Source organism: Oratosquilla oratoria, chromosome 44 (assembly GCF_046742065.1).
Source record: "Oratosquilla oratoria isolate Oo_2021 chromosome 44, ASM4674206v1, whole genome shotgun sequence".
NCBI classification, from domain to species: domain Eukaryota; kingdom Metazoa; phylum Arthropoda; class Malacostraca; order Stomatopoda; family Squillidae; genus Oratosquilla; species Oratosquilla oratoria.
In genome coordinates, this window is record NC_134820.1 from 6,185,428 (window position 1) to 6,211,516 (window position 26,089).

At 43.5% G+C, this 26,089-nt stretch overlaps 2 protein-coding genes and 1 long non-coding RNA gene across 4 annotated transcripts in view; 2 read left to right on the forward strand and 1 right to left on the reverse strand.

Moving 5' to 3' along the window:
• The window catches only part of NELF-B (negative elongation factor B), a 74,706-nt gene extending 57,972 nt beyond the window's left edge, over positions 1–16,734 (forward strand). For both annotated transcript variants that reach the window (XM_076180333.1, XM_076180332.1), the window contains exons 10-12: positions 3,523–3,704; positions 4,185–4,385; positions 7,733–16,734. In XM_076180333.1, the coding sequence (XP_076036448.1) occupies positions 3,523–3,704; positions 4,185–4,385; positions 7,733–7,870 (521 nt within the window). In that variant the 3' untranslated portion in view covers positions 7,871–16,734. The remainder of the gene's footprint in view (positions 1–3,522; positions 3,705–4,184; positions 4,386–7,732) is intronic.
• Position 16,735: 1 nt separating this feature from the next.
• LOC143022223 (uncharacterized) lies at positions 16,736–19,857 on the forward strand. The gene is made up of 2 exons (XR_012966037.1): positions 16,736–18,691; positions 18,739–19,857. It is a non-coding gene; the product is annotated as an uncharacterized LOC143022223 (long non-coding RNA).
• Positions 19,707–25,524, reverse strand: sesB (stress-sensitive B). The gene is made up of 5 exons (XM_076180334.1): positions 25,277–25,524; positions 22,031–22,164; positions 20,899–21,026; positions 20,384–20,811; positions 19,707–20,145 (listed from the first exon to the last, which is right to left on the reverse strand). The coding sequence occupies exons 1-5, from the start codon at positions 25,437–25,439 to the stop codon at positions 20,066–20,068; spliced, it is 933 nt and encodes a 310-aa protein (XP_076036449.1). The 5' UTR covers positions 25,440–25,524; the 3' UTR covers positions 19,707–20,065.
• Positions 25,525–26,089: the final 565 nt, after the last annotated feature.

The window sequence follows — 26,089 nt, forward strand, 5'->3', positions numbered from 1 at the left end:
AGGTGAGGAGGAGAACAGGGGTGGAAAGGGAGTTGGGAGATAGGGTTGATGAAAGAGTGTTAGGATGGTTTGGACACATGGAAAGAATGAGTGAAGGTAGGGTTGATGAAAGAGTGTTAGGATGGTTTGGACACATGGAAAGAATGAGTGAAGATAGATTAGTAAAAGAGGTGTGGAAGGAGTGAATATGAGGGGGCGTCCTAGGATGAGATGGATGGATGGGGTAAAAGGGGCATTACGAAAGAGAGGAATGTCTGTTAAGGAAGGACAGGAGAGGACAGAAGATAGGGGTAAATGAAGAAGGGTTGTGTATGGATGATGCTGTGATATTAGGGAGAGTGGGTGGGGGATGGAGGGTGAGGAAGTATATATGAGAAATAATTTGATGCAGCCCGAAGGAATTTCTCCCCGTCTTCTCCTTTTCTTCATGAGGGGACGGAGAGGGGGGGGTCACCGAATTAATGAAGCGGCCTTGCTGTAGATGTGATGTGTCTTGCGACACTGCCTCTGACCCAGGGCAGTGGACAGGATGCAGGGATGACCCGTCATCCAGGAGATGCCAAGATGAGAGGGAGGGAAGAGGGTGGAGGGTAGTGGAGTATGTAGGGAATGGAATGGGTGGGAGTGGTTTCTGTGACTTTTTCTTTTTGGCTACCCCCCCGTGTAAAGGGGAAAAGAGCCTTTGATGTATGTATGTATGTATGTTGGTATATGTATTATCATGTCATAAACTCAGGAGAACTGTATGAGTTGGACCTTAGAATGCCCACATCAGCAAACTTAATCATATAAAAAATCATTGGATCTGTTGACTTGGATCTATTTAAGGAGACCAATTGTCAGCTCTCCATATTTTAAAAAATGGGGAAATGTAGTTGAAGTCTATAAAAATTTGGGCTTAAGCTGGAGATGAGGGGATTCATGGGTTTTGAAAATGAGCAGCATAGAAATGATTATCTCTGCTGTATAATGAAGTGGCCTTGCTGTGGATGTGCTGTGCCTTGCAACACTGCCTCTGACCCAGGGCAGTGGACAAGGTGCAGGGATGACCCGTCGTCCAGGAGGTGCTAAGATAAGAAGGAGAGTGGAGTGTATTTAGGGATGGAATGGGTGGGAATGATTTTATTCCTTTTTCTTTTTGGCTACCTCCCTTGTAAGGGGGAAAAAGCCTTGGTATATGTATGTATGTATGTATGTATATCTTGTTGAGCAACCACAATCAGGAGGAAAGAAAAGAAAGGAAAAAAAATGTAGGGGTGGGGAGAGAGAAAGAAAAGTCATAGAGAGGGAGGGAGGAAGGTAGTGACAAATAGAAACCCAGGAAATATATAAGGGGATGAAAGAAGAGATAAATGTATCAATTCATTTATAGAAACATGCATGATCATAATAATGATACATACATACATATGCCTTCTGACCCAGGGCAGTGGACAAGAGGCAGGGATGACCCATCATCCAGAAGGTGCCAAGATAAGAGGGTAAAGGGGAGTGGAGTATGTAGGGGATGGAATGGGTGGGAGTGGTTCCTATGTTTTTGTTTTTTGGCTACCTCCCTTATAAGGTGGAAAAAAGCATTTGGTATATGTATGTATCTATATAACATGAGGCATCTTCCCCAGTATGAGAGAGGTAGCTAGCCAAGGCATGCAGACCCCCCTCCCCCCAACTCATCCCACTCCTGTCTGTCACCCATCTGTTTCCCTTTTTATTTTAGATCTTTGTGAATGAGAGGTCATCCTTGTACCCTGTCCACTGATCAGGCCAGAAGCAATGCAGCAAGACCAGTACATCCCTAGCAGGGCCAGCTCAAAATGGGCCTTGAGTCTCACTTACTAGAAACCTATTTCACAGTAGCTGCCAGTGGTCCTTGTGCTCTCTCATAGATTACTCTGGGAGGAAACTTTGTATTAGTGTGGAACTTTCTCTCTCACCAGTTTGTACTAGTAAGGGGGGAACAGTTTTTTTTTTTTTTTTTAGTCAAAGTTGATAGAGATCTTGGGGCCCAGTGAAGAAACTGAGTATCAACCCTTTGGGGCTGCACCTCCAAAAGGAGGTGAAGATGTTGATGGGTTTTTAAGATGAGCCACAGGAAGATGATTCTCTTTGACATTCATCTTGCAGGACCACCATGTACAGGCACTCATTATTTATCCCAGTATGATCATTTCTCCCCCCGTCTTCTCCTTTTATGCATGGGGGGACGGAGAGGGGGGTCGCCAATTTAATGAAGCAGCCTTGCTATGGATGTGCTGTGACTTGCGACACTGCCTCTGACCCAGGGCAGTGGACAAGGTGCAGGGATGACCCGTCATCCAGGAGGTGCTAAGATAAGAGGGAGGGTGGAGGGGAGTGGAATGTATTTAGGGATGGAATGGATGGGAATGATTTTATGCCTTTTTCTTTTTGGCTACCTTCCTTGAAAGGGGGAAAAAGCCTTGGTATATGTATGTACGTATGATCATGGACAGATGTAAATCAGTAGATGAGCAATGTTCAAAGTATTCAGAGGGTTCTAAGTAACCAGTGGCCAAGGCCAAGGTTTTAAGTGTTACCTGAATACAATGAGTATGGCACTTTCTCTGTAAAGCTTGTTAAGGTAAGCACACTCACACTACAGAGAGCAGGCCAGTATATCTTCCTGGATATTGAAGACTCCAAGGACCAATTGATTGAGTAATTATATAATTGATGATGAAGATGATGATATGGTTTAACGTCACAAACTCCTATCAGGAGGCTAGGACAGTGCCCCTTACAGAGGACTTTGTAGCTTGGAATGTAATGAACCATGCCCTGGGTTCAACTTTGCTGGTGGCAGGGTTCGAACCGCCATCCCCTCGACCATCGCCGCAAGTGATGACACCTTAATCCACTCGGCCAGCGAGCTTCCTAAATAATTAAGCTTGGTTAATGTTGCCATCTTCTTTATTTTCAAATGAGGGAACGAGGAAGGAATGTTGCCATGTAAATGAAGTAGCTGGCCCTGCTGCGGGTGTGCTGTGTCTTACTGCAGTGCTTCTCATCCAGGCAGTGACCAGAGGACCTAAGATAAAAGGGATTAGGATAGGTGGGGTTGGGTGCATGCCTTGGCTGGATACCTCCATGCCTTGGCTGGATACCTCCATTTATATGAGGGACGAAGCCTATTAGTATGTAGATAGAATGTTGACTACCCTTTAGGAGAGAAGCCAAACGCAGAGTATGGGATCCAATATATTTGATGTTTTGCCCAGTAGGGCTTCTTCAGGAATAACACAGTTGAGAAACATTTTACTCCTTATATTGCCTGAGTTTGCGGAGAGAAACAAGCTCAGGCTATATAAGGAGTAAAATGTTTCTCAACTGTGTTATTTCTGAAGAAGCCCTGCTGGGCAAAACGTCAAATATATTGGATCCCATACTCAGCGTTTGGCCTCTCTCCTACAGTGCTGTTGCAGTCGTTGCTGCTTTTACTCAGTTGACTACCCTTGTTGTTGTATAACTGGTGGCTGGCACTTATGCTTAAGTTTATACTCACAGGTCCTCCTCCAGATGCTTATCAAGCATACCTACAGGAAAGCAGTGTTGCATGTGCACTTGCTATGTACTACACTCTACATACAGCAACTCGCAAAGACAAGACCGCCCTCATGAGAGTTTTAGGAACCCTTGCAACGTGCCATCAAGACCGTGCCTTTCAGGACACTTTCCTACATTCTCTTGTAAGTACTAATACAAATCTCATATTGCTACCAATGATACTTTTGTACTACTAGTGGCCCTCTTTTAACCCCTTCGTTACCGACCCATCAACCTTATGTAAACAAACATTTCAAACTGTCCCACGAATGGCTGGAGCCTTATGTTTGTAAACACAGACACTTGCCACCACGTGGGTAAAAATAACCCAGAAATCGAGGCCTTGAGAGCCCTCAATACACACAGCTTATAACTGTGACACATGCGTGTCACGGGGAGCACACTCGGTTCCTGGTGGGTGCACTCAGCCGTGACACGCAGGTGTCACAAAACACACATCCGGTACTCAAGGGGTTAATCTGTCCCTTTGATCATATTTTTTACCTTTTTTAAGAATACTACTTCTTTGTAGTTGGGAAAGCTTATGGAAGGGTTTTGATTGAGAGGCATCAAGACATGTATGATTTTAGTTACAGATTAGTGTAAAATGGTTTATTTTTCAGGTGGCAGCACTCATTCCTATGGCTGAAGATTTTACTACAGAAGACTTCTGCACTGTGGTCTTTGATGAGTTCTTTTTTACAAATATTAGTCGTGAGAATGTAATGCGCCATGTCATGAAACTGGTGTGGTATGTCCATCCTAAGCTCCCCCCAGCTCGTCTGGATACTTTGATTAAGGCACTGCAACCAGGACCTCACCAGGTCAGAGTTAATTTTAGTATCATAGTTGTTTGCACCCAATCAACCATGACCCACAGAGCATGGTGGCTAGTTATGGAAAAGGAAACACCTTTCTCCTTCCACTCCAATTATTCAAGTCCCATACACTCATATATATATATATGTATATATATATATATATATATATATATACATATCACTTTGACAAAAAGTTGTGGCACATATGTAATTAATATTCATGAAGAACCCACAGTCGGAATAAAAAGGAAACTTTAGAAGAATGTGTAACTTCTATATTTCGGCTAATAGCTATAGCCCTCTTCAGGAAAGTACAGATTACAAGAATTTGCAGAGACATAAGTACAAAGAGATATGTGAAGAAGGGGAACATGCAGAGTAAAAAAAAAAAAAAAAAAAAAACACAGGATGACCCGTCTCGCAGGGCGGAGTCAGAGGTGAGGGGAAGTGTGGGTGGAGGTGTGAGGTCATGGGAAAGGGCAGGAAGAGTCAGGAGGGTGATAATTCTTCACCAAGCGGCTCACAGCTAGCCGTGAAATAATGTCCGGGGACCATTGACCTTTAGAGATGTTCAGAACCACACATCATTTTGTCTGTGATAGAGGAAAACTCTGTACATAGAGAAATGATGACATTTTTATACTATGACTGTCCCTCCGTTATGCTGTCCCCCCAACCCCTTGTTACTGTCCTGTACCATTTCTCTGAATATTCATTTCCTTTTTTCACCTACCTACCCTGTGGTGGGGGAAAAGAATACTGCCATTAAGTATTTCCACTTGAGTCGTAAAAGGCGACAAAAAAGGGATGGGGGATGGGATTAGGAGTCCTACTACCTGTAGCCCCAAAAGAGGACATTCCTAAAAAAGAAAGTAAAGGCATAAGAGGGTCTGGGAGTTTTCCAACCAGTACCCTAAGGTTTGGGTCTTTTAATGTGCGTGGATGTGGTGCAGATGAGAGTAAAAGGGAAGAGATAGGCAGTAAGTTTGTGAGAAGATGGATGTGCTGGCTTTGAGTGAAACTAAAATGAAAGGAAAGGGCAACTGTGAGTTTGGGAGTGTAGCTGGGAGGTACTCAAGAGTGAAGAGGGGACGAGGGAGAGAAGGGGTGGCTATACTAGTAAGTGAAGAGATAAGTAAGCGGGTAGTGGAGTGGAAGGAGATGAAAGTGAAGCTGGGAAGGGAGATGTGGGTTTTTGTAAGTGCATAATAATTCTTCTGGTAGTGAGAAGAGTGTAGAGGAAAGGGAGGCTTTTTGGGTAGATATAAATGAGTGCATAGAGGGATTAGGGAGAAATGTCAATGTAGCTGTATTGGGAGACCTTAATGCTAGGGTAGGAAATGAACCAATAGACGGAGTGATTGGGAAGTATGGAGTTCCAGGTAAAAATCGTAGTGGAGAAATGATGGTGGAGATGTGTCTTGAAAGAGAGTTGAGGATAGTAAATACAGTGTTTAAGAAGAAAGTCAAGCATAAGTACACATGGGAGAGGGTGGTGGATGGAAGAGTGGTAGACAGAGCGTTAATGGACTATATAGTGGTGACTAGGAGTATGTTAGGAAGAGTTTAGGATGTACATGTTCTAAGGGGAAAGAGTGGGGGAATATCAGATAATTTCCTGGTGGAAGGTAAATTGAGAGTGGAGAAAGAGGAAAAGGGCAGAAGGTAAGGAGGAGTGAACTGCTTAAATGAGGAAAAAAAGGAGAATGAGTATAAGAAGAAGTTGAGAGAGGAGTGGGAGAGAGTAAAGGATAGAGTAGAACTAGGGGTGGAGGAGGAATGGTGATGGTTCAAGGAGGGAGTCATAAGGTGTGCAAAGATGGTGTCAGGAGTGAAGAGAGGACAAGGGAGAGAAGGGATGGGCATGTGGTTGGGTGGAGGGAGGTTTCTTCAGGGTTAATGTGAATAAAGATGAAATTGGGAGGGGAGATGTGGGTCTTTGTAAGTGCATATGGGCCTGGTAGTGAGGGGAGTGTAGAGGAAAGGGAGACTTTTTGGATAGATTTAAATGAGTGCATAGAGGGATTAGGGAGAAATGTCAATGTAATAGTACTGGGAGACCTTAATGCTAGGGTAGGAAATTATCCAATTGACGGAGTGGTTGGGAAATGTGGAGTTCCAGATTTTGGGGAAAGATGTCAGTGTAGTGGTGTTGGGAAATCTCGGTGCTGGGGTGGTACAAACCAATGGATGGAGTAGTTGAGGGGTGTGGAGTTCCAGGAAGGGGTCGTAGTGTGGAAATGATGGTGGGGTGTGTCTGGAGGGAGAGTTGGTGATAGCAAATACAGTGTTTGGGAAGAAAGTCAAGCATGGGTACACATGGGAAAGGGTGGTGGATAGGGCTTTAATGGACTATATATTGGTAACCAGGAGAAGAGTAGGAAGAGTTTTGGATGTACATGTTCTGGGGAAAGAGACGGGGAATATCAGATCATTTTTTGGTGGAATGTGAGTTGAGAGTGGAGGATAGATGGAGAGAGGAAAAGGACAGGTGGGGAGGTGATTAGAGTAAAATGCTTAAATGAGAAAGAAAAGGAGGAGAATAGAGTAGAACTAGGAGTGGAGGAGGAACGGGGATGTTTCAGGGAGGGAGTCACAAGGTGTGCAAAGATGGTGTATGGAAAGAGGAGGACAGGGGGGAGAAGATAGTGGGAGGAGTGGTGAGTGGTGGGATGATGAAGCAGAGAAGGTTGTAGAAGAGAGGAAATGAGCATTCATAGATTGGTTGGAAAATAGGACAAGAGAATCATATGAGAGGTACAAAAAAAAAAAAAAAGTAAAGCATAAGATAGGGGAGGCAAAGAGGAGAGCAGATGTGAAGTGGGGTAGGAATGTGACAGAGAATTTTGAATGTAGTAGGGAGATGGTTTGGAAGGAAATCAAAAGAAGAGGAGGTGAATCAAGTGGGGAAGAAAAGGTAAAGGGTGCAGATGGAGAGATGATAATGGAAGAGATGGCAATAAGAGGAAGATGGGCTGAGTATTTTAGAGAATTGTTAAATGACATTAAACCATATCTAAATGTGAAGGAGGATAGGGAGGGAGGGTGGAGTGTATCTGGGGAAGGAATGGGTGGGAATGGTTTTATGCCTTTTTCTTTTTGGTTACCTCCCTTGTAAGGGGAGAAAAAGCCTTGGTATATGTATCTATGTGGTAGAGCCTGTGTTGGAATTAGAAGTGGGTGAATGTGTGCCTTGGCTGGCTACCTCCTTTATAAGGGGGGAAAAGTTTTTTTAGTACGTAGAAAATGTTCTCTGGGAGGGGAGAGGTAATGATGTTAAACTCAATAATTTCTATTATTTTGTATATATGTATTTATATTTGGTAAATGCATGTCCATTGTCATTTTAGGGAGAAGCAAGTCAGACATTGTATGAACAGCTGCAGACAAGGATTCAAGAACACCATGAAGCCCAGAACCAGCCTGTACAGACTTCAGAGATGGACTCTCCGCTTATGGCTGTACCCACGCCAGCACCTATACACTGATATATATAGTTGAGATTTTTTAAGTTTAGGAATAAAATGAACAATATAGGATCCCAAGTTATGAAATTGGTTTCATATTAATCTACATTTCCTGTGTAATTATTTTATAGATTTCCTATTTTTCTTAAGTGAAATATGGCAATACTGGACGGTGAAGTTCAGATGATTTTATAAAAGATTTTATCAGCATGATATACTTTATGTACATAAACTTAAAAAAATACATTGGATTTTTTTTTACATACATTATTTTAGAAGCAAGAATAGTAAGTGGCAGGATAATGAGTATCAAAATAAACACCATAAGGACCAATACTTTATTAATACAATATTTCCCTTGTTACAGCTTTTTCAAGTATATAGTTGTAATGTTGTGTGAGAGGTGAATGCAAGGGTAGTGGGTCAGGGATTGGAGATGGTTAAAGAAAATGGAGAAAAGTGGGAGATAAGCCAGTTGTTGTTTACTGATGACACTGCTTGTAGCAGGATCAGAGGAGGGATTGAGGAAGTTAGTGACAGAGTTTGGGAAGGTGTGCAAAAGAAGGAAGTTGAAGATAAATGTGGGTGATGAGAAGTACAAGTGGAGAGAGTGGTAACAGACTGGAAGTGAGTATTAAGGGAGAGACTTAGATACTTGGGTGCAAATGTGGCAGGAAAAGGAGTTGGGGTGGAGGTAAAATGCAGATTGAGAGAAGCAAGTAAATGCCTTGGGGGATTAAAAATTGTAATGAGAAATAGACATTTGGGAATGGATGCTAAGAGGAGATTGTACAAAGGAGTGATTGTGCTGACAGCACTGTATGGGGCAGAACCATGGAACATAAGAGAGAAGTTTACGTTTGAGATGAAATGCCTGAGAAGTATGATAGGGGTTACTAGGCTAGATAGAGTGAGAAATGAGGAGAACAGGGGTGGAAAGGGAGTTGGGAGATATGGTTGATGAAAGAGTATTGGGATGGTTTGGACACATGGAAAGAATGAGTGAAGAAAGATTAGTAAAACAGGTGAAAGGAGTGAACATGAGGGGGCAACCTAGGATGAGATGGATGGATGGGGTAAAAGGGGCATTGGGAAAGAGGGGAATGTCTGTTGAGGAAGGACAGAAGATAGGGGTGAATGGAGAAGGGTTGTGTATGGATGATGCTGTGATGCATGAGGGGGATGTGGAGTGAGGAAGTATGTATGAGAAATAAATTGACGCAGCCCGTCTTGCGACATTGCTTCTGACCCAGGGCAGTGGACAGGATGCAGGGATGACCTGTCATCCAAGAGCTGCCAAGATGAGAGGGGAGTGGAGTATGTAGGGGATGGAATAGTTTCTATGCCTTTGTCTTTTGGCTACCTCCCGTGTAAGGGGGAAAAGAGCCTTTGGTATACGTATGTATGTAGTTGCAATACACATACATACTCGTACATATACCAAAGGCTTTTTCCACCTTACAAGGGAGGTAGCCAAAAAACAATGACATAAAATCCACTCCCACCCATTCCATCCCCACGTACTCCACTCCCATCCACCACCCTCCCTCCATCCTATCTTGGCAGCTCCTGAATGATGGGTCATCCGTGCATCTCGTGCACTGCCCTGGGTCAGAAGTAGTGTCACAAGATACACTACATCCACAGCAAGGCCGCTTCATTAATTTGGTGACCCCCCTCTCTCTGTCCCCTCACACAGAAAAAAAGAAGACAGGAAGAAATCTCCTCATGCTGCGTCAATTTTTTTCACCCCCCCCACCTTTTATGGATCACAGCATCGTCCATACACAACCATTCCCCCCTATCTCCTGTCCTTCCTCAACAGACATTCCCTCTTTCCCAATGCCCCTTTTACCCCATCCATCCATCTCATCCTTGGTCTCCCCCTTATGTTCACTCCTACCTCTGCCTTCCACATCTCTTTTACTAATCTTTCTTCACTCATTCTTTCCATGTGTTCAAACCATCCCAATACTCTTTCATCAACTCTATCTCTCAACTTCCTTTCCACCCTTATTCTCCTCCTCACCTCATTTTTCACTTTATCCAGCCTCGTATCCCCTATCATACTTCTCAGGCAAATCATCTCAAACTCCTCCCCTCTTCCTTTCTAATGTTCCATGTTTCTGACCCATACAGCACTGTCAGCACAATCACTCTTTCATACAATCTCCTCTTAGCATCCATTCCTAAATGTCTATTTCTCATTACACCTTTTATTCCACCAAGACATTTACTTGCTTCTCTCAATCTACATTCTACCTCCAGTCCCTTTCCCACCACATTCACACTCAAGTATCTACAACTATCCACTTCCTCCAGTCCCTCTCTCTTAATACTCACAATCTGCTGCCACTTTCTCCCCTTGTACATCTCATCAGCTTACTTTTACCCACACTTCCTTCTTTCGCACACCTTCCCAAACTCTGTCACTAACTTCCTCAATGCCTCCTCTGATCCTACTACAAGCGCAATGTCATCAGCAAAAACAACTTGTTGAACTCCCACTTTTCTCCATTTTCTTTAATTATCTCCAATCCCTTGCATTTACCTCTCACACCACCCCATCCATGTATAAATTTAACAGCCAAGAAGACATAACATATCCCAAAGTACCACCTTTACCTCAAACCACTCACTCTCTATTTCTGATTCTAACAAAAGCTCTACTACTCTCGTAAAAACTCTTGACAGCTCCTAAAAGCTTTCTTCCTATCCTATATATCTGCAATACCTCCCACAATGCCTTCCTGTCTACCCTGTCATAAGCCTTTTCCAAATCCATAAAAGCCCAAATAACATCCTTACCTTTTCCTATAGCTTCCTCACATATCTGTCTTACCACAAACTTCTGATCTATGCAACCCCTACCTGTCCTAAACCCACACTGTTCCTCACCAATTACTCCCTCTGTTCCTCTCATAATCCTCTCAATCAAGACCCTCCCAACTACACTTAAAAAGCTAATCCCTCTGAAACTACTACACTTACACTTGTCCCCTTTTCCCTTCTAAAGTGGAACTATACAGGCACTCCTCCAGTCCTCTAGCACTCTACCCTCTCTTAAACAAACATTGAATAACCTCACCAGCCAGTCCACCATCACTGTACCTCCTTTTTTCAGATATTCTGCATGACATCCATCCAGCCCAGGTGCCTTACCTGCTCTTATCATCTTAACTGCATTCATCTTTCTTCATTTCTCCTCCATTTTCCTCACTCATCATTGTCATTTTCTTAGCGCTTCCCACTGCAACTACCTTTCCCTCCCTATCCTCCTTCACATTTAGCAACTCCCTAAGATACTCTGCCCATCTTCCTCTTACAGCCTTCTCTTCATTATCATCTCTACATCTGCGCCTTTTACCTTTTCTTCTCTACTTGATTTGCCTCCTCTTCCTCTCTTAATTTCTTTCCAAAACATCTTTTTATTACTCTCAAAATTTTCTGTCATACTCTTACCCCATTTCACATCTCCTCTCCTCTTTACCTTCTTTATCTTATGCTCTACTTCTCTTCTCTTTTCTTTGTACCTCTCACATGATTCCCTCATCCTATTTTGTTAACCAATCTGTGCATGCTCGCTTCTTCTCTTCTACAACCTTCTTTGCTTCCTCATCCCACCACTCACTACCCTTCCTCCTATTTCCTCCTTGTTCCACACACCATCCTTGCACACCTTGTGACTCCCTCCTCGAACCATCCCCACTCCTAGTTCTACTCTATCCTTCACTCCCTCCCACTCCTCTCTCAGCTTCTTCTTGTACTACTCCTTTTCTTTCTCATGTAAGCTGTTCACTCTAAGCATCTCCCTACATTTTGTCCTTTTCCTCTTTCTCCATCTATTCTCCACTCTCAAGTAATAAGCCATCCCTAGTTGTCCTCCAAAATCCCCCCTCCACCAGTAGATATTTACCCTTATTTTCCTCTTCCTCTTGTTCCTAGGTTGTGAGCTAATGTCCTTCACCCAACCAATTGTTCCATCTTATCCCTAACCTTTCCTGTTCCCAGACATTTGGTCCACCTTCTCCTTAGCCTTTCCTAAATGACCCCTGATTCCCCCAGTTCTTAATTAATCTCAGTCATGTGTGTTACAACTATGTACTTGAAAAAGCTGTAACAAGCAAAACATCGTACAAATAAAAGTTGCGTCCTGACATGTGTTTATTTCAATAAACTTGTCGGCAACTGCCACTGGGATAACGAAGCAAAGGAGGTTGTAGAAAAGAAGAAACAGGAATTCAGATTGGTTACAAAATAGGATGAGAAAATCATATGAGAAGTACAAAGAAAACAGAAGTAAAGCATAAGATAAAGGAGGCAAAGAGGAGAGCACATGTGAAATGGGGGAAGAGTATGACAAATTTTTGGAAGGAATTTAAGAGGATATGGGGCAAATCAAGTAAAGGAAAGGTAAAAGGTGCAGATGGAGAGATGATAATGGAAGAGACAGTAATGAGAGGAAGATGGGTAGAATATTTTTGGGAGTTGCTAAATGTGAAGGAGAATAGGGAGGGAAAGGTAGCTGTAGTGGAAAGTGCTAAGAAAATGACAGTGATGAACAAAGAGAATGGAGAAATAAGAAGGTGAAAGTAGTCATTAAAATTATGGGAGCAGGTAAGACACCTGGGGTAGATGGGTGTCATGCAGTGTCTAAATAAGGGAGGTAAAGTGATAGTGGACTGGCTGGTGAGGTTGTTTAATGTTTGTCTAAAAGAAGGTAGATTGCTGGAGGATAGGAGTGCCTGCATAGTTCTGCTTAACAAGGGAAAAGGGGACAAGTGTGAGTGTAGTAGTTTCAGAGCGATCAGTTTGTTGAGTGTACAGTAAATCCTCGTTATATGGTACATATGCGTTCCTGAAAACCTTACCGCAAATTGAAATCACAGTATACCGAACCCATTATAACATGTAATAATAGGATATGTGTTCCAGCACGTCGAAAGTCACCCCTACAGACATGAAAACAGTCACATAAGAAAGTGTAAAGTACTGCGCAAAAGAAACAGAAAATGTTTTCATTTACCTTTCACTCGCCACATATTCTATCAGATGATGTCCCTCCCAAGGCCAAGGGACAGTAGGGATCTCAGATCTACTCCTCTTTCATTTTGCCTTTTCAACTCCAGCAGTGTCTGTGGAACGTTTTGTGGCCATTATGGGTGCGTCACTGTGCGTCGTGATAATAATATCCACAAAAAACACACCATAAGGATTTAACTTGTGTTCAAAAGGAAATGCGGGAAGAGACTGATTGTTGTAGTGGCGCTGCGGTACGGTGTAAACAAAACACAAGCAGATACTGTATCTAAATTTTTCTTACTGTAAACAGAATCGAGGGTAGTAATTACCAAATACCATAACTGTGAATTTACCGGATAAAGAATTACCGTATAAGTTGGACTCACTGTACAGTATTTGGGGTTTTGAGTGAGTGCATTAGGAGAGGAACACATTAAGTAATAGGTGAGGAACAATGTGGGTTTAGGACAAGTAAGGGTTGTATGGATCAGATTTTTGTGGCAAGACATATGTGAGAAAGCTATAGGAAAAGTTAAAGATGTTTTTTGGGCCTTTGTGGACTTCGAAAAGGCTTATGACATGGTAGACAGGAAGGTACTGTGGGAGGTATTGCAGATATATGGGATAGGAGGAAAGCTGTTAAGAGCAGTCAAGAGTATTTACGAAAGTAGTAGAGCTTGTGTTAGGATTAGAAATAGAGAGATTGAGTGGTTTCAGGTAAAGGTGGGACTTTGCCAGGGATGTGTTATATTACCTTGGCTGTTCAATTTATACATGGATGGGGTGGTGCAATGGTAATGGGTTGGGATTGGAGATGGTTAAAGAAAATGGAGAAAAGTGGGAGATAAGCAAGTTGTTGTTTGCTGACATTGCACTTGTAACAGGATCATAGGACAGGTTAAAGAAGTTAGTGACAGAGTTTGGGAAGGTGTGCAAAATAAGAAAGTTGAAGATAAATGTGGGTAAAAGTAAGGTGATGAGATGTACAAGGGGAGAGGATGGCAGCAAATTGAAAGTGAGTATTTAGGGAGGAAGTGGATAGCTTTATATACTTGGGTGCAAAATATGGTGGGAAAGGGAGTGGAAGTGGAAGTAGAATGTAGGTTGAGAGAAGCAAGTAAATACCTTAGGTGATTAAGAAGTGTAATAAGAAATAGAAACTTGCAAATGGATGCTAAGAGGAGATTATATAAAGGAGTGATTGTGCCAACAGCACTGTATGGGTATGGGACAGAAACACTGAGTATAAGGAAGAGAAAAATAATTTAAATATGTTTGAGAGGAAATGCCTGAGAAGTATGGTAGGGGTTACTAGGCTGGATAGTGAGAAATGTGGAGGTGAGGAAGAGAGTGGGGGTGGAAATGGAGTTGGGAGATACGGTTAATGAAAGAGTATTGAGATGGTTTGGACACATGGAAAGAATGAGTGAAGAGAGATTAGTAAAATAGGTGGGGGGAATGAACATGAGGGGGTGACCAAGGATGAAATGGATGGATGGGGTAAAAGTGGCATTAGGAAAGAGGGGGATGTTTGAAGAGTAAGAATTGATTGATTGATTAAAGGTTATCTGGCATCGTAATGTTGAGTGAGAAAAGGAGACAACAGAAGATGGGGGCGAGTGGAGAATGGGTGTGTATGCTTGATGCTGTGATGCATGGGAGTGGGTGGGAGATTGGGGGGTGAGGGAGTATGTGGGAATGATATTTTGATAGTGCCCAAATGGATCCCCCCCCCCATCTTCTCTTTTTCTGCATAAGGAGAGGGGGTCATTGATTAAATGAAGAGGCATTGCTGTGGATGTTCTGTGTCTTGCTACATTGCTTCGGACCCAGGACAGTGGACAAGATGCAGGGATATCCCATAATCCAGTACTCAAAAATGGGCACTGAATGGGAGTGGAGTATGTGGTGATGAAATAAGTGGGAGTGGATTTATGCCTTCGACTTTGGCTACATCTCTTGTAAGGGAGAAAAAGTCATTGATATATGTTTATATTTAGGGTAAAAAAAAAGGGTGTGTGGTAGTAAATGGGGGTGGAGCATGTGGGGATGAAATGGATGGGGGTGGATTTTTGCCTTTGACTTTGGCTACCTCACTTGTAAGGGGTAAAGGCCCTTGGTATATGTATGGTTTCAATATCAAAAGCTAGGTTGGAAGGTACATACATATATACCAAAGGCTTTTTTACCCCTTATAAGGGAGGTAGCCAAAAAACAAAGGCATAAAATCCACCACCACCCATTCCATCCCTATCATACTGCACTCCCCTCCTGGATGATGGGTCATCCCTGCATCTCATCCACTGCCCTGGGTCAGAAGCAGTGTCAAGACAGCACATCCACAGCAAGGCCGCTTCATTAAATCGGCGACCTCCCTCTCCATCCCCTCATGCAGAAAAGGAGAAGGGACTCCCTCACCCACCCACCCCATTCCACCTCGTGCATCACAGCATCATCCATATACAAACATTCTCCAGTAACCCGTCTTCTGCCCTCTCCCATTCTTGCTCAACAGACATTCCCCTCTTTCCAAAGCCCCTTTAGCCCATCCATCCATCTTATCCTAGGTCAACCCCTCATGTTCACTCCTTCCACACCTTTTACTAGTCTTTCTTCACTTATTCTTTCCATGGGTCCAAACCATCCCAATACTCTTTCATCAACCCTATCTCCAAACTCCCTTTCCACCCTCATTCTCCTCCTCACCTCATTTCTCACTCTATCCAGCCTAGTAACCCCTATCATACTTCTCAGGCACCTCATCTCAATTACATTCAAACTCCTCCTGTCTTCCTCCCTTATGTTCCACGTTTCTGCCCCATACAGTGCTGTCAGCACAATCACTCCTCCATACAAGGTACAAGGACTAAATGGTTGGTGGGTGTAGAAAAATTTAGGCTGGTGTGAAGAAAGATTAGTAAAAAAAAAAGTGTGAAGTTAGAGGTGGAGGGAGTGAATATGAGGGGGCACAAGAGGCATTGAGCAAGTTAGAGATGTCTGTTCAGAAAGGGAGAATGCAGAAAACATGGGCAAGTTGTGAATGGCTGTGCATGGATGATACCATGATAAATGGGAGTAGGTGGGAGGGTTGTTAGGAAGTGGTTATGTGTGAATAATATTTTGATGCAACCCAAAGGGATTTCTCCCTCTCTTCGATGTTTCTGCATGATGGGACCTGAGGTGATTACCAATTGAAGGCAGCAGCATTGCCGTGAATGTTATTTCATGCTACATTGCTCCTGACCCAAGGCAATTGGCAAGATGCAGTGATTACCCACCACCCATAAGCCAAAGAGGGAGGAAGGGGTGGTGGATGGGGATTAAATGGGTGGAGTGGAATTATGCATTTTGACTTTGGCAGGGACAGGTATGGGTTGTGTGGGTCAGATTTTTGTGGTAAGGCAGATATGAGAAAACTAGAAAAAAGTAAGGAAGTTTATTGGGGCCTTTATGGATTTGGAAAAGGCTTATGATAGGGTAGACAGGAAGGCACTGTGGGAAGTATTGAAGATATATGGGACAGGAGGAAAGCCGTTAAGAGCAGTCAAGAGCAATAGAGCCTGTTAGAATTAGAAATTGAGGGAGTGGTTTGAGGTAAAGGGGGGATTTTGCCATGGATGCATTATGTCACCTTGCCTGTTCAATTTCCGACAGTGCAAGAGGTAAACACGAGGGTAATGGCCTGGGGATTGGAGATGGTTAAAGAAACTGGAGATAAGCCAGTTGTTGCTTGGTGAAGACTGCTATAATAGCAGGACCCTAGGAGAGATTAAGGAAGTTTGACAGTTTGGGAAGGTGTGCAAAAGAGGAAAGTTAAAGATAAATGTGGGTAAAAATAAGGTGACAAGATCTATAAGGGGAGAAAGTGGATAGTTTTAGATAGATGGGTGTGAATGTGGTGGGAAAGGGAGTGGAGGTGGGGGTAGAATGTAGATTGATTTATGAAATTTTTGGCTTGAAGGCCAAGTGCTGGAGCCGTTAGGCCATTCAGAGCAGAATGTAGATTGAGAGAAGCAAGCAAATGCCTTGGGGTATTAAAAAGTGTAATGAGAAATAGACATCTGAGAATGTATGTATAAGAGGAGATTGTATGGAGTGATTGTGCTGACAGCACTGCATGGGGCAGTAACATGGAACATAAGAGAGGAAGAGTTTATATGCGAGATGAAATGCCTGAGAAATATGGTATGGATGAGGGGACAGAGAGGGGGGTCGCTGACTTAATGAAGCCGCCTTTCTGTGTCCTGCGACACTGCTTCTGACCCAGGGCAGTGGGAGAGATGCATGACCAGTCATCCAAGAGGAGCCAAGATAAGAGGGAGGGAAGGGGGTGGAGGGCAGTGGAGTATGTGGGGAGGGAATGGGTGGGAGTAGTTTTTATGCCCTTGTTTTTTGGTATATGTACTAGGCTGGATAGAGCAAGAAGCAGGGAAGTGAGGAGAGCGGGGTTGGAAAGGGAGCTGGGAGATAGCATTGACAAAAGTATTGGGATAGTTTAGACACGGAAAGAATTAAGATTAGTAAAAGGTGTGGAAAGCAGAGATGTAAGGAGTGAACATGAGGGGGTGACCAAGGATGAGATGGATGGAGGGGGTAAAAGGGGCATTGGGAAAGAGGGGAATGCCTGTTGAGGGAGAAGACAGAAGATAGGGGTGAGTAGGAAATGGTTGTGTATGGATGATGTGATGCATGGGAGTGGGACTTAACCAGGGATGTGTTATGTTGCCTTGGCTGTTCAATTTATTTATGGATGGGGTGGTGCAAGAGGTAAACGCAAGAGGTAAATGCAAGAGTAACGGGTCAGGGACTGGAGTTGGTTAACCAAAAGCAAGATAAGGAAGCAGTCATTTGCTGACAATACTGCGTGTGGCAGAATCACAGGAAGGATTAAGGAAATTAGTGATAGTTTAAGATGTACAAAAGAAGGAAGTTATGATAAATGTGGATAAAAGTAATGTGACGAGATGTACATAGGAAGAGTATAGGGGCGAGTGGAGAAAGATTGTGTATAGATTATGCTGTGATGCATGGGAGTGGGTGGAGAATGTTGCAAGGGAGTATGTGAATATTTTGACAGCCTATAGGGATTTCTCCCTATCTTTTTCGGCATAAGGGGATGGAAAAGAGGGGTTGCCAATTATATGGAGCTGCCTTGCTGCGTCTTTCCACACAGCTGACCCAGGGCAGTGGAGAGATGAAGATATCTGTCATCCAAGAGCCAAGAAAAGAGGGAAGGATGGTGAATGGGAATGGAGTATGTTGGAATGAATTGGGTGGGAGGGATTTATGCCTTGAACATGAGAGGACCAAGGAGATGGGGTAAAAGGGGCATTGGGAAAGAGGGGGAAGGTGTTGAGGGAGAAGAGATCAGGGTGAGTGGAGAATGGTTGTATATGGATGATGTCAAGATGTATGGTTATGGGGCAAGGGAGTAAAACCATAATTTCACTCAGCCTGAAGGGATTTCTCCCCGCAGTATTTTTGTACAAAGGGACAGAGGTGGAGTCACCAATTAAATGAAACAGCCTTGCCATGTATATGCTGTTGCTTGCTACATTGCTTCTCACTCAGGGCAGGTTGAGATGCTGGGATGATCAGTCACCTAGGAGCCAAGACAAGGAGGGAGGGGTGGTGAATGGGAATCTAATATGTGGGGATTAAATGGGAGTGGATTTATGCCTTGTACATGAGGACGACCAAGAATGAGATGGATGGATGGGGTAAAAGGGGCAGTGGTTAAGAGGGGAAGGTTTGTTGAGGAAGACAAGATAGGGGCAAGTGGAGAATGGTTGTGTATGGATGATGATGTGATGCATGAAGGTTGTGGGTGGGGAATAGGGGAGGTGACTGAGTATGTGTGCATGAAGGTTGTGGGTGGGGAATAGGGGAGGTGACTGAGTATGTGTGCATGACATTGACAGCCCGAAGGGATTTCTTTTTCAGCATGAGGGGACGGGTTGTCGATTAAATAAAGCGGCCCTGCTGTGCATGTGCAGACTTGCTACATTGCTTCTGACCCAGGTCAGTGGGAAATATGCAAGGATGACCAGTCATCCAGGAACCACCAAGTGGTAGGGAGGGGTGGTTAATGGGAGTGGTGTATGTAAGGATGAAATGGGTGTAATTGGATTTATGCCCAACTTTGGCTACCCCATTTGAACACGCACAAGGGGGGGAAAATCTGTACATGCATGACTTTGGCTACCTCCCTGGTAAGGAGGAAAGCTCTTGGTGCATGCATACACATCTTGGATGTGTGGAGCAAGTTGCACACAAATGGACAAGAGGTGTTGCAACCAATTTGATTTTGGTTAGGAAGGGGGCCATAGGGATGTACAGCTGTGCACGTGACTTCGAGTTTCTTCCAAGCTGGTGCAGCAAAGTTTGTTGGGCATTTTCTTTCCCTTCACTGGGATGAGTACTTAGTTCCACTATCTTAACGAGTTGTTTGATCTGAATGGTATTTGGGCATTTTAGACCAATTTCTTTTGGAGACCAATATGGCAACAATTTTAGTGGAGTCATTTGGCAAGACTTACCTTTCCAGTTAGGTCTTACAGGTGGACACTGGGTGATCTATGCTTGGATGCCTTCCATACCAATTTGTTCTTTCACCTGGCTGCTAACAATACCTTCATCACCCAAAACCTTTCCTCCCATTTCAAGGTAGGCAGCCTGGGGATATGCACCCACCCCTATTTATCAATCATTTCCATTAGTTCCTTGTGAGAGACTTTTCACAACCATACATGTAAACTGCTCAGTTCCTACCTCAAACTTACAATCCTCACTTTCACGTCCAGCTGCTTAGCACCAGGATATTATACCAAAGATCAACTGTTGCGATTTTTATTAACTTATTATACGATTTGTTACAGGAATGGTTTTGCCATTAAAAAAGCCACCTTTGTGTGATGCGATGCTTAGCAATGAACTGTACACATGATCCTATGCTCCTCTTCACGGAACGAAATAAAAAGTGACTTCCATCAAATTGACTATGCAACAAAGATCAGAAGACAAGTGTAAGAGATTACACTACATACTATACACTTGCAGCAACAGTGAAGGTCAAAACGGGGGACGCACACTCGTTATCAACTTTGTACACGCTTCTTAACCCCGCCTGCCCCCACTTCCTCTCTCACCCTCGCGTTCTCTTCCTTTTGGTAGTCAAAATAAGAAATTCACTGCTTAATCACCACCACCACCGGAGGTAGAGCCGAAGAGAAGAACCTGGATCTCGTCATAGAGTACCAGCACCAGGGCACCACCTGAAAAACCAAATACTTATGATGTCTTGTTTAACAAATACCAAAGGCTTTTCCCCTTTACAAATCATCATACTGAACATTAAAACATTTTGTATGGCAGTCTTAAACCCAATATCTACAGATCTTGGAAGTTGTGACTCCAGATTGATCTGGCACAACACATAGGCATAAAATACACACAGTATTCCTGCTTGTCTTTTGTGCATATTTGTGTACTATCAACTTGTCACCCCCTTACCTGTGCCACGGAGGACGTTGGAGAATGCTCCCTTGAAGAAGGCTCCACCACCCTCATTCTTGGCAATCTTCCTCCAGCAGTCTAGAGTTCCTGTGTACATGATTTCTGCTCCCTTGCGTCCAGACTGCATCATCATACGCCTACGTACAGTGTCGAAGGGATAGGAGATGATACCGGCAACTGTAGTTACAGTCTGTGCAATAGCCCACGAGACGATGAGATGAGTGTTCTTAGGATCAGGCAACATGCCCTTTGCAGTGTCGTAGAAGCCGAAGAAGGCAGCACGGTAAATGATGATGCCCTGGACGGACACACCAAATCCTCTGTACAATCCTGAGAGGCCATCAGCCCTGAAGATCTTCACTAAGCAATTGCCTAGACCCGAGAATTCACGCTCGCCAGCGCCTTTGCCGATGTCGGCAGCCAATCTATGTGCATAAAAAGATTAATTACAAACTTGTGCCAGAGAACTCAGGTCTATATCAATGTAGCACAAGAACTCTGGGCTTTCTTACCTGGTTCGGGCGAAGTCAAGAGGATACACAAAGCAGAGGGAGGTTGCACCAGCAGCACCACCTGAGGCAAGGTTACCAACGAAGAACCTCCAGAACTGAGTTTTCTTATCGACACCGCCAAGGAAAACCTGAAAAACGATTAGATTTAATGTACATTTACCTTTATAGAGCATTTAGCATTGTTACACTTGTTCCTCCTCCAACTAAATGACTCCAAGTTTGCCTGCTAGTCTGAATGGAGTGACAAATTAGGGCTCCTAGGACAGCACTATCAGCCCAATCAAATCAACTACAGCACTTACCCCTTCACTACCCAATTATTTCCTGGCAACACCATTTCACTGCATGTAACCCACCCCTCCTCCAACTACCATTCCAGTTAATCCATCTGAAACCCACTTATGCCAAGAGATTGCAATAAAAATCCTTCATGAAGCAGAACAGTTCTAAACAAGAAAACTAATCAAATGGGGATTAGAAGCAATCATTAAAGGGATGAAAAAAAAGTGTCGACAAAACTGAACCTGCTGCAAGAAGAGATTATCATGGGAACATGCAATAAATTACTGCAATGCATTTCTGTACATACATGTAATTTCCTGGAAAGCCTTAGCAATGATAAATCAAAGTATGAACTAGACAGGGCTGGTCAAAATATGGATAGTTTGGAGATTGAAAAACTCGCAATACGGAGTGGAGGGCAGGTGAATAGAGTACATTTGAGGAGAGGCAGGGGGTGGGGGCATAGACTGGTTACAGAGTAAACAGACGTGGATATGTGGGCCCATGTCCACTCAAACCTACAAGTAGATGTATGGGGGTGGGGAACCAATGTACGAGGGGGCAAACCACCTATCAGGCCATGCCATGCCACTGTCTTTACTTCACCAGCTTTAATCCAAGCAATGGGTAGCCTAAAAACAAATGCGTCTCCAAGAGATCCAAGAAAACCGATTTAATCATGCCAGCATTGAACCAATTATGCAACCACTTTCAACTACATTTACACACTGGAACATTTAATTATGTCTACAGGCCACTAAAAAAACAAAAAGTAACCTAATTTAATCAACTGCTCACAGCGCCTAAAACCACAAGCACCACATCTATTTAATCCAACATTTCACATTACCTGCTTGTACTTGTCCTTGAAGGCAAAGTTGAGAGCTTGAGTGGGGAAATACCTGATCACATTGGCCAAATTACCACGCCAAAAAGCAAGTACCCCTTGTTCTTTGGGAATGCGGACGAAACAGTCGACCATACCTGGAAATACAAAGTACTATTAATTAAAGGTGGTAAACCTTAAGCTTTCACCAACATGCAGATGCTGGTACAACCATGCCATAGATGTAAACTGAATAGTAAATTTACTTTACCAGAAAAATTGGACATACAATTGTGAAAGATACATCTTGACCATTTGAAAGTTTCCCCATTTGGTTAAGCATAAATCTCCCCCTATATAGCACAAGGTACCTTCAAATTTTAATGCCATGAACAGTCTGGGTATGAAACATTACAACCACAGGAAAAAACTGCACGTGGGGAACAAGCCCAAAGGATGTCCATTAAACATTTTGGGTAGGCTGGGAGGAAGGACTTGGAGGAAGGCACAGGCAGGGGGTGAGGGGAGACTGGGATGAAACCATAGGCAGGGGGGGGGGGGATGGGGATGGGGAGGGGAGACTGGGATGAAAGCACAGGCAAGGGAGAAGGGAGGGGGAGGGGACTGGAATGAAAGCAGGTGGGGTGAAGAGACTGGGATGAAAGAGGGGGAAAGACTAGGATGCAAGGTGGGGGGGTGGCAGGGGAGGAGGGGTTGAATGCAGTGGGGTGGAGCAGGGGAGAAGGGGTTGAATGCAGTGGGGTGGAACGGGGGAGGTGGGGTTGAATGCAGTGGGGTGGAGCAGGGGAGAAGGGGTTGAATGCAGTGGGGTGGAACGGGAGAGGTGGGGTTGAATGCAGTGGGGTGGAGCAGGGGAGAAGGGGTTGAATGCAGTGGGGTGGAACGGGGGAGATGGGGTTGAACAGGGGAGGGGTTGAATGCAGTGGGGTGGAACGGGGGAGGTGGGGTTGAACAGGGGAGGGGTTGAATGCAGTGGGGTGGAACGGGGGAGATGGGGTTGAACAGGGGAGGGGTTGAATGCAGTGGGGTGGAACGGGGGAGGTGGGGTTGAACAGGGGAGGGGTTGAATGCAGTGGGGTGGAACGGGGGAGATGGGGTTGAATGTAGTGGGGTGGAACGGGGTGGAATGTAGTGGGGTGGAACAGGGGAGATGTACAAAATATAACGGAGTTGTGTGTAGATTGGCAAACAATGGCCAGTAAATGGCCAAGTTACAATTTTGGCGACTACATTAAGGCTAGGGAAAATCAGTGGAGCCAAGAGTGATCTCAGGGTTCAAAAGTTGCAAAGATTCTTTCAGATCCACCATTTCTACAATTTCCACCATTTACAAGAATATCCAACCTACATTCCCGCTATATGCTCAAGAGCCTTCAAATTGATAAAGAAATTCCACAACTGCTCTAACCCCTCTACCAACTTTGCATAATACCCAAGAATATGTCTTAGTTGCCCTGTGGTAACCATAACTGGTAATCCCTATCATTTTGATTAGCTAGTGGCATTTGCCACATTGTATAGCTTACTAGCATATATTGCACATTTGTGGATTAATACATTTGCAATAGCTACTTTACCTATTTTACATAAACAGGATTTCAAGATTCCCTATTGCTTTAGAATATTGGAGATGCAAAAGCCACCAACGTGCTCCAAATTCTGTAGTCAAGACCAACTTAATTACCTACAGACCTGGCTAGGACTTGCAATTTGCCTTTAGGGGAAAACCCTTTTCATCTTTACAACTTTCAAAAAACTAAACTCAAGTCTGGGGAAAAAAAGTTACATCCGACCACACAAACTAATCATACATCCACAAATCAGATGGGAAATCTATGCAAGAATAGTGAATCTTAAGCATCCACGCACACATGCATAGATCAAGATTTTTCACTTGCAAGCCATTATTAGTTCTACAACTTTGGAATGTAGTGTGGCAATGCAAGCTATTGATCAGGCTACATGCTCAAGAAGCTCTTAGCAAGTAGAACAATCACTGATACTTTCACACATGCCCATCACTACCATAGGAATACTAGGCATAATATGCTTGAACCCTGCTAGAACAGATACTGGAACTTCAAATTGAGCAAAGACAACCCATCCAAGCTAATTGCAGAAATTAGCTAATGAAGTACTCTATGCTGATCAGGAACCACATGACCTATATTAAATGAACTTTTGATGGTCCTTTCAAAACCAAGCAAACATGGGTACTATATCCTTGCTGGTCAACAAAATACAAAGATAATGATACATGCTTTGTAGATCAATACCCTAGTATTATGCAAATTACAAAATATGAAATACATTATTGCTTAGCCTGAGGTGTACTTACATAACCATCCACCTGCCCTATTCGACCTTCCTAAAGTAGCAACTTCAAACAGTAACACTACAAAATACCCAGATTTTACTCCTTTCACACAATCCCCTAAGGATAAACTCTACATTCCATACGTTGCATATCAGACTGCCCAGTCCTTGCTACATGACCAAGCAATGTATTACAAATATAATGGTCTGCATACCAAATACTATAATTGCCTGCCATTTCAAAATATATTTAAGTCCCTCAACATTAGTGGCATGTGTACTAAACATCTGGATCTTGCTGTAGTAGGTAAATGCCTACATTACTGGAAATGTGGGGCTCATTCCCAGATTTCGGGGTTAGGTTCGCAGTACCGTTCGGCAGACTTAGTTAATTAGCAGGTTTCTCTACATTCCAAGACCAGATGAATCAATATTTCCAAAACTGCAAGAAAATACTTTAGGGGTACTAACCCACCATATTAATTTTAACCCAGAAAGTCATGACTGTCCTACAATTTACATTCTACCATTCACAAGCCACACTGGTGAACTTTTACCATTTAATGATTTACAGACAACTTCTCGTAAAATACCTTATTACAAAAATACACAATCGCAATATTCACCCTTTCCATAAATCTACGACCATTATGAAACCCCTGAATACAAGTCGCTTAGCATAGCAGTTTCCTTCATAGTATGGTCTTTAGGTCCGAGAGAAAGGCCGGCAAGATGGCGCCGTCAGCTGATCAGACCGGCTCCCTAAACAACCAAATTAGGGCAGTATCGTATTTTAATCACTACTCACTTCAAGCCCATAGGAAATGTACATACTACTGGCCCCGTTTTACCCGATAAAACTTAATAATGCACTATTCATGTACGGGATCGAGCATCTTGGAGACGTTACGTAATAAAATGGCGCTGACTTACCCTTGTAACGCTGATCAGCGGCGATCTGTTTGGATGCATGCTGCACCTGAAGAAGGAGTTTCACACGTTCAATTGGGGCTACGGCAGTTTTTGAGATGGCAGCGGATATTCCTCCAGCGAGGAAATCCTTCATAAAAGCGAGGGGATCCAATGCTTTCGACATGGTGAACTGTGTGCGTCCTTCGCCTGGTGAGCACTACGTAGCGAAAGAGGCCGAAGCACGGTTGCCACCAAATGACTATACTAATACCCGCGCGATCGACCAATCAAACCTCGCGGATTCTATGTCGTCAGAGCTACGTCATTAAACGTCACTTCCTTCGCCCAATGCTGACTGCTCCCAACCCAGGAATTTTACGAAAGATGATATACCATTATTAGCAGACGATTTCTGATTACAGGAAAATTCATCCCAACATAATGATGACCGTGCCTGGAAGAAATATAATATAATATGCACTCTATGCACCATTGCCTTTTGCCTATAGATTTCCTGTGTAAATTCGAGTGAAAATACATATACAAACACGAATAAACCCAATATCATGATGCCCTGGTTAGGGTACAAGCTATGAAATAGTGGCCTGATTAAACAAGAATTGACAGATTGATATATAACAAATGCAGGATATAAAGCAGGAGATAATGGGGGAGGGGAGGATACATTGGTCTATCATCTTTCAAATGTTGCTAGGCACCAAATTACAATTGGATAAAATCCAAAAGGGTGAGAATCACGAGTAGTGTGACGTCATAAGGGAGAGGAGGAGTTTCTATGTGCTTGGCCATGGCACCCAAAAGACTCGTTGGAAG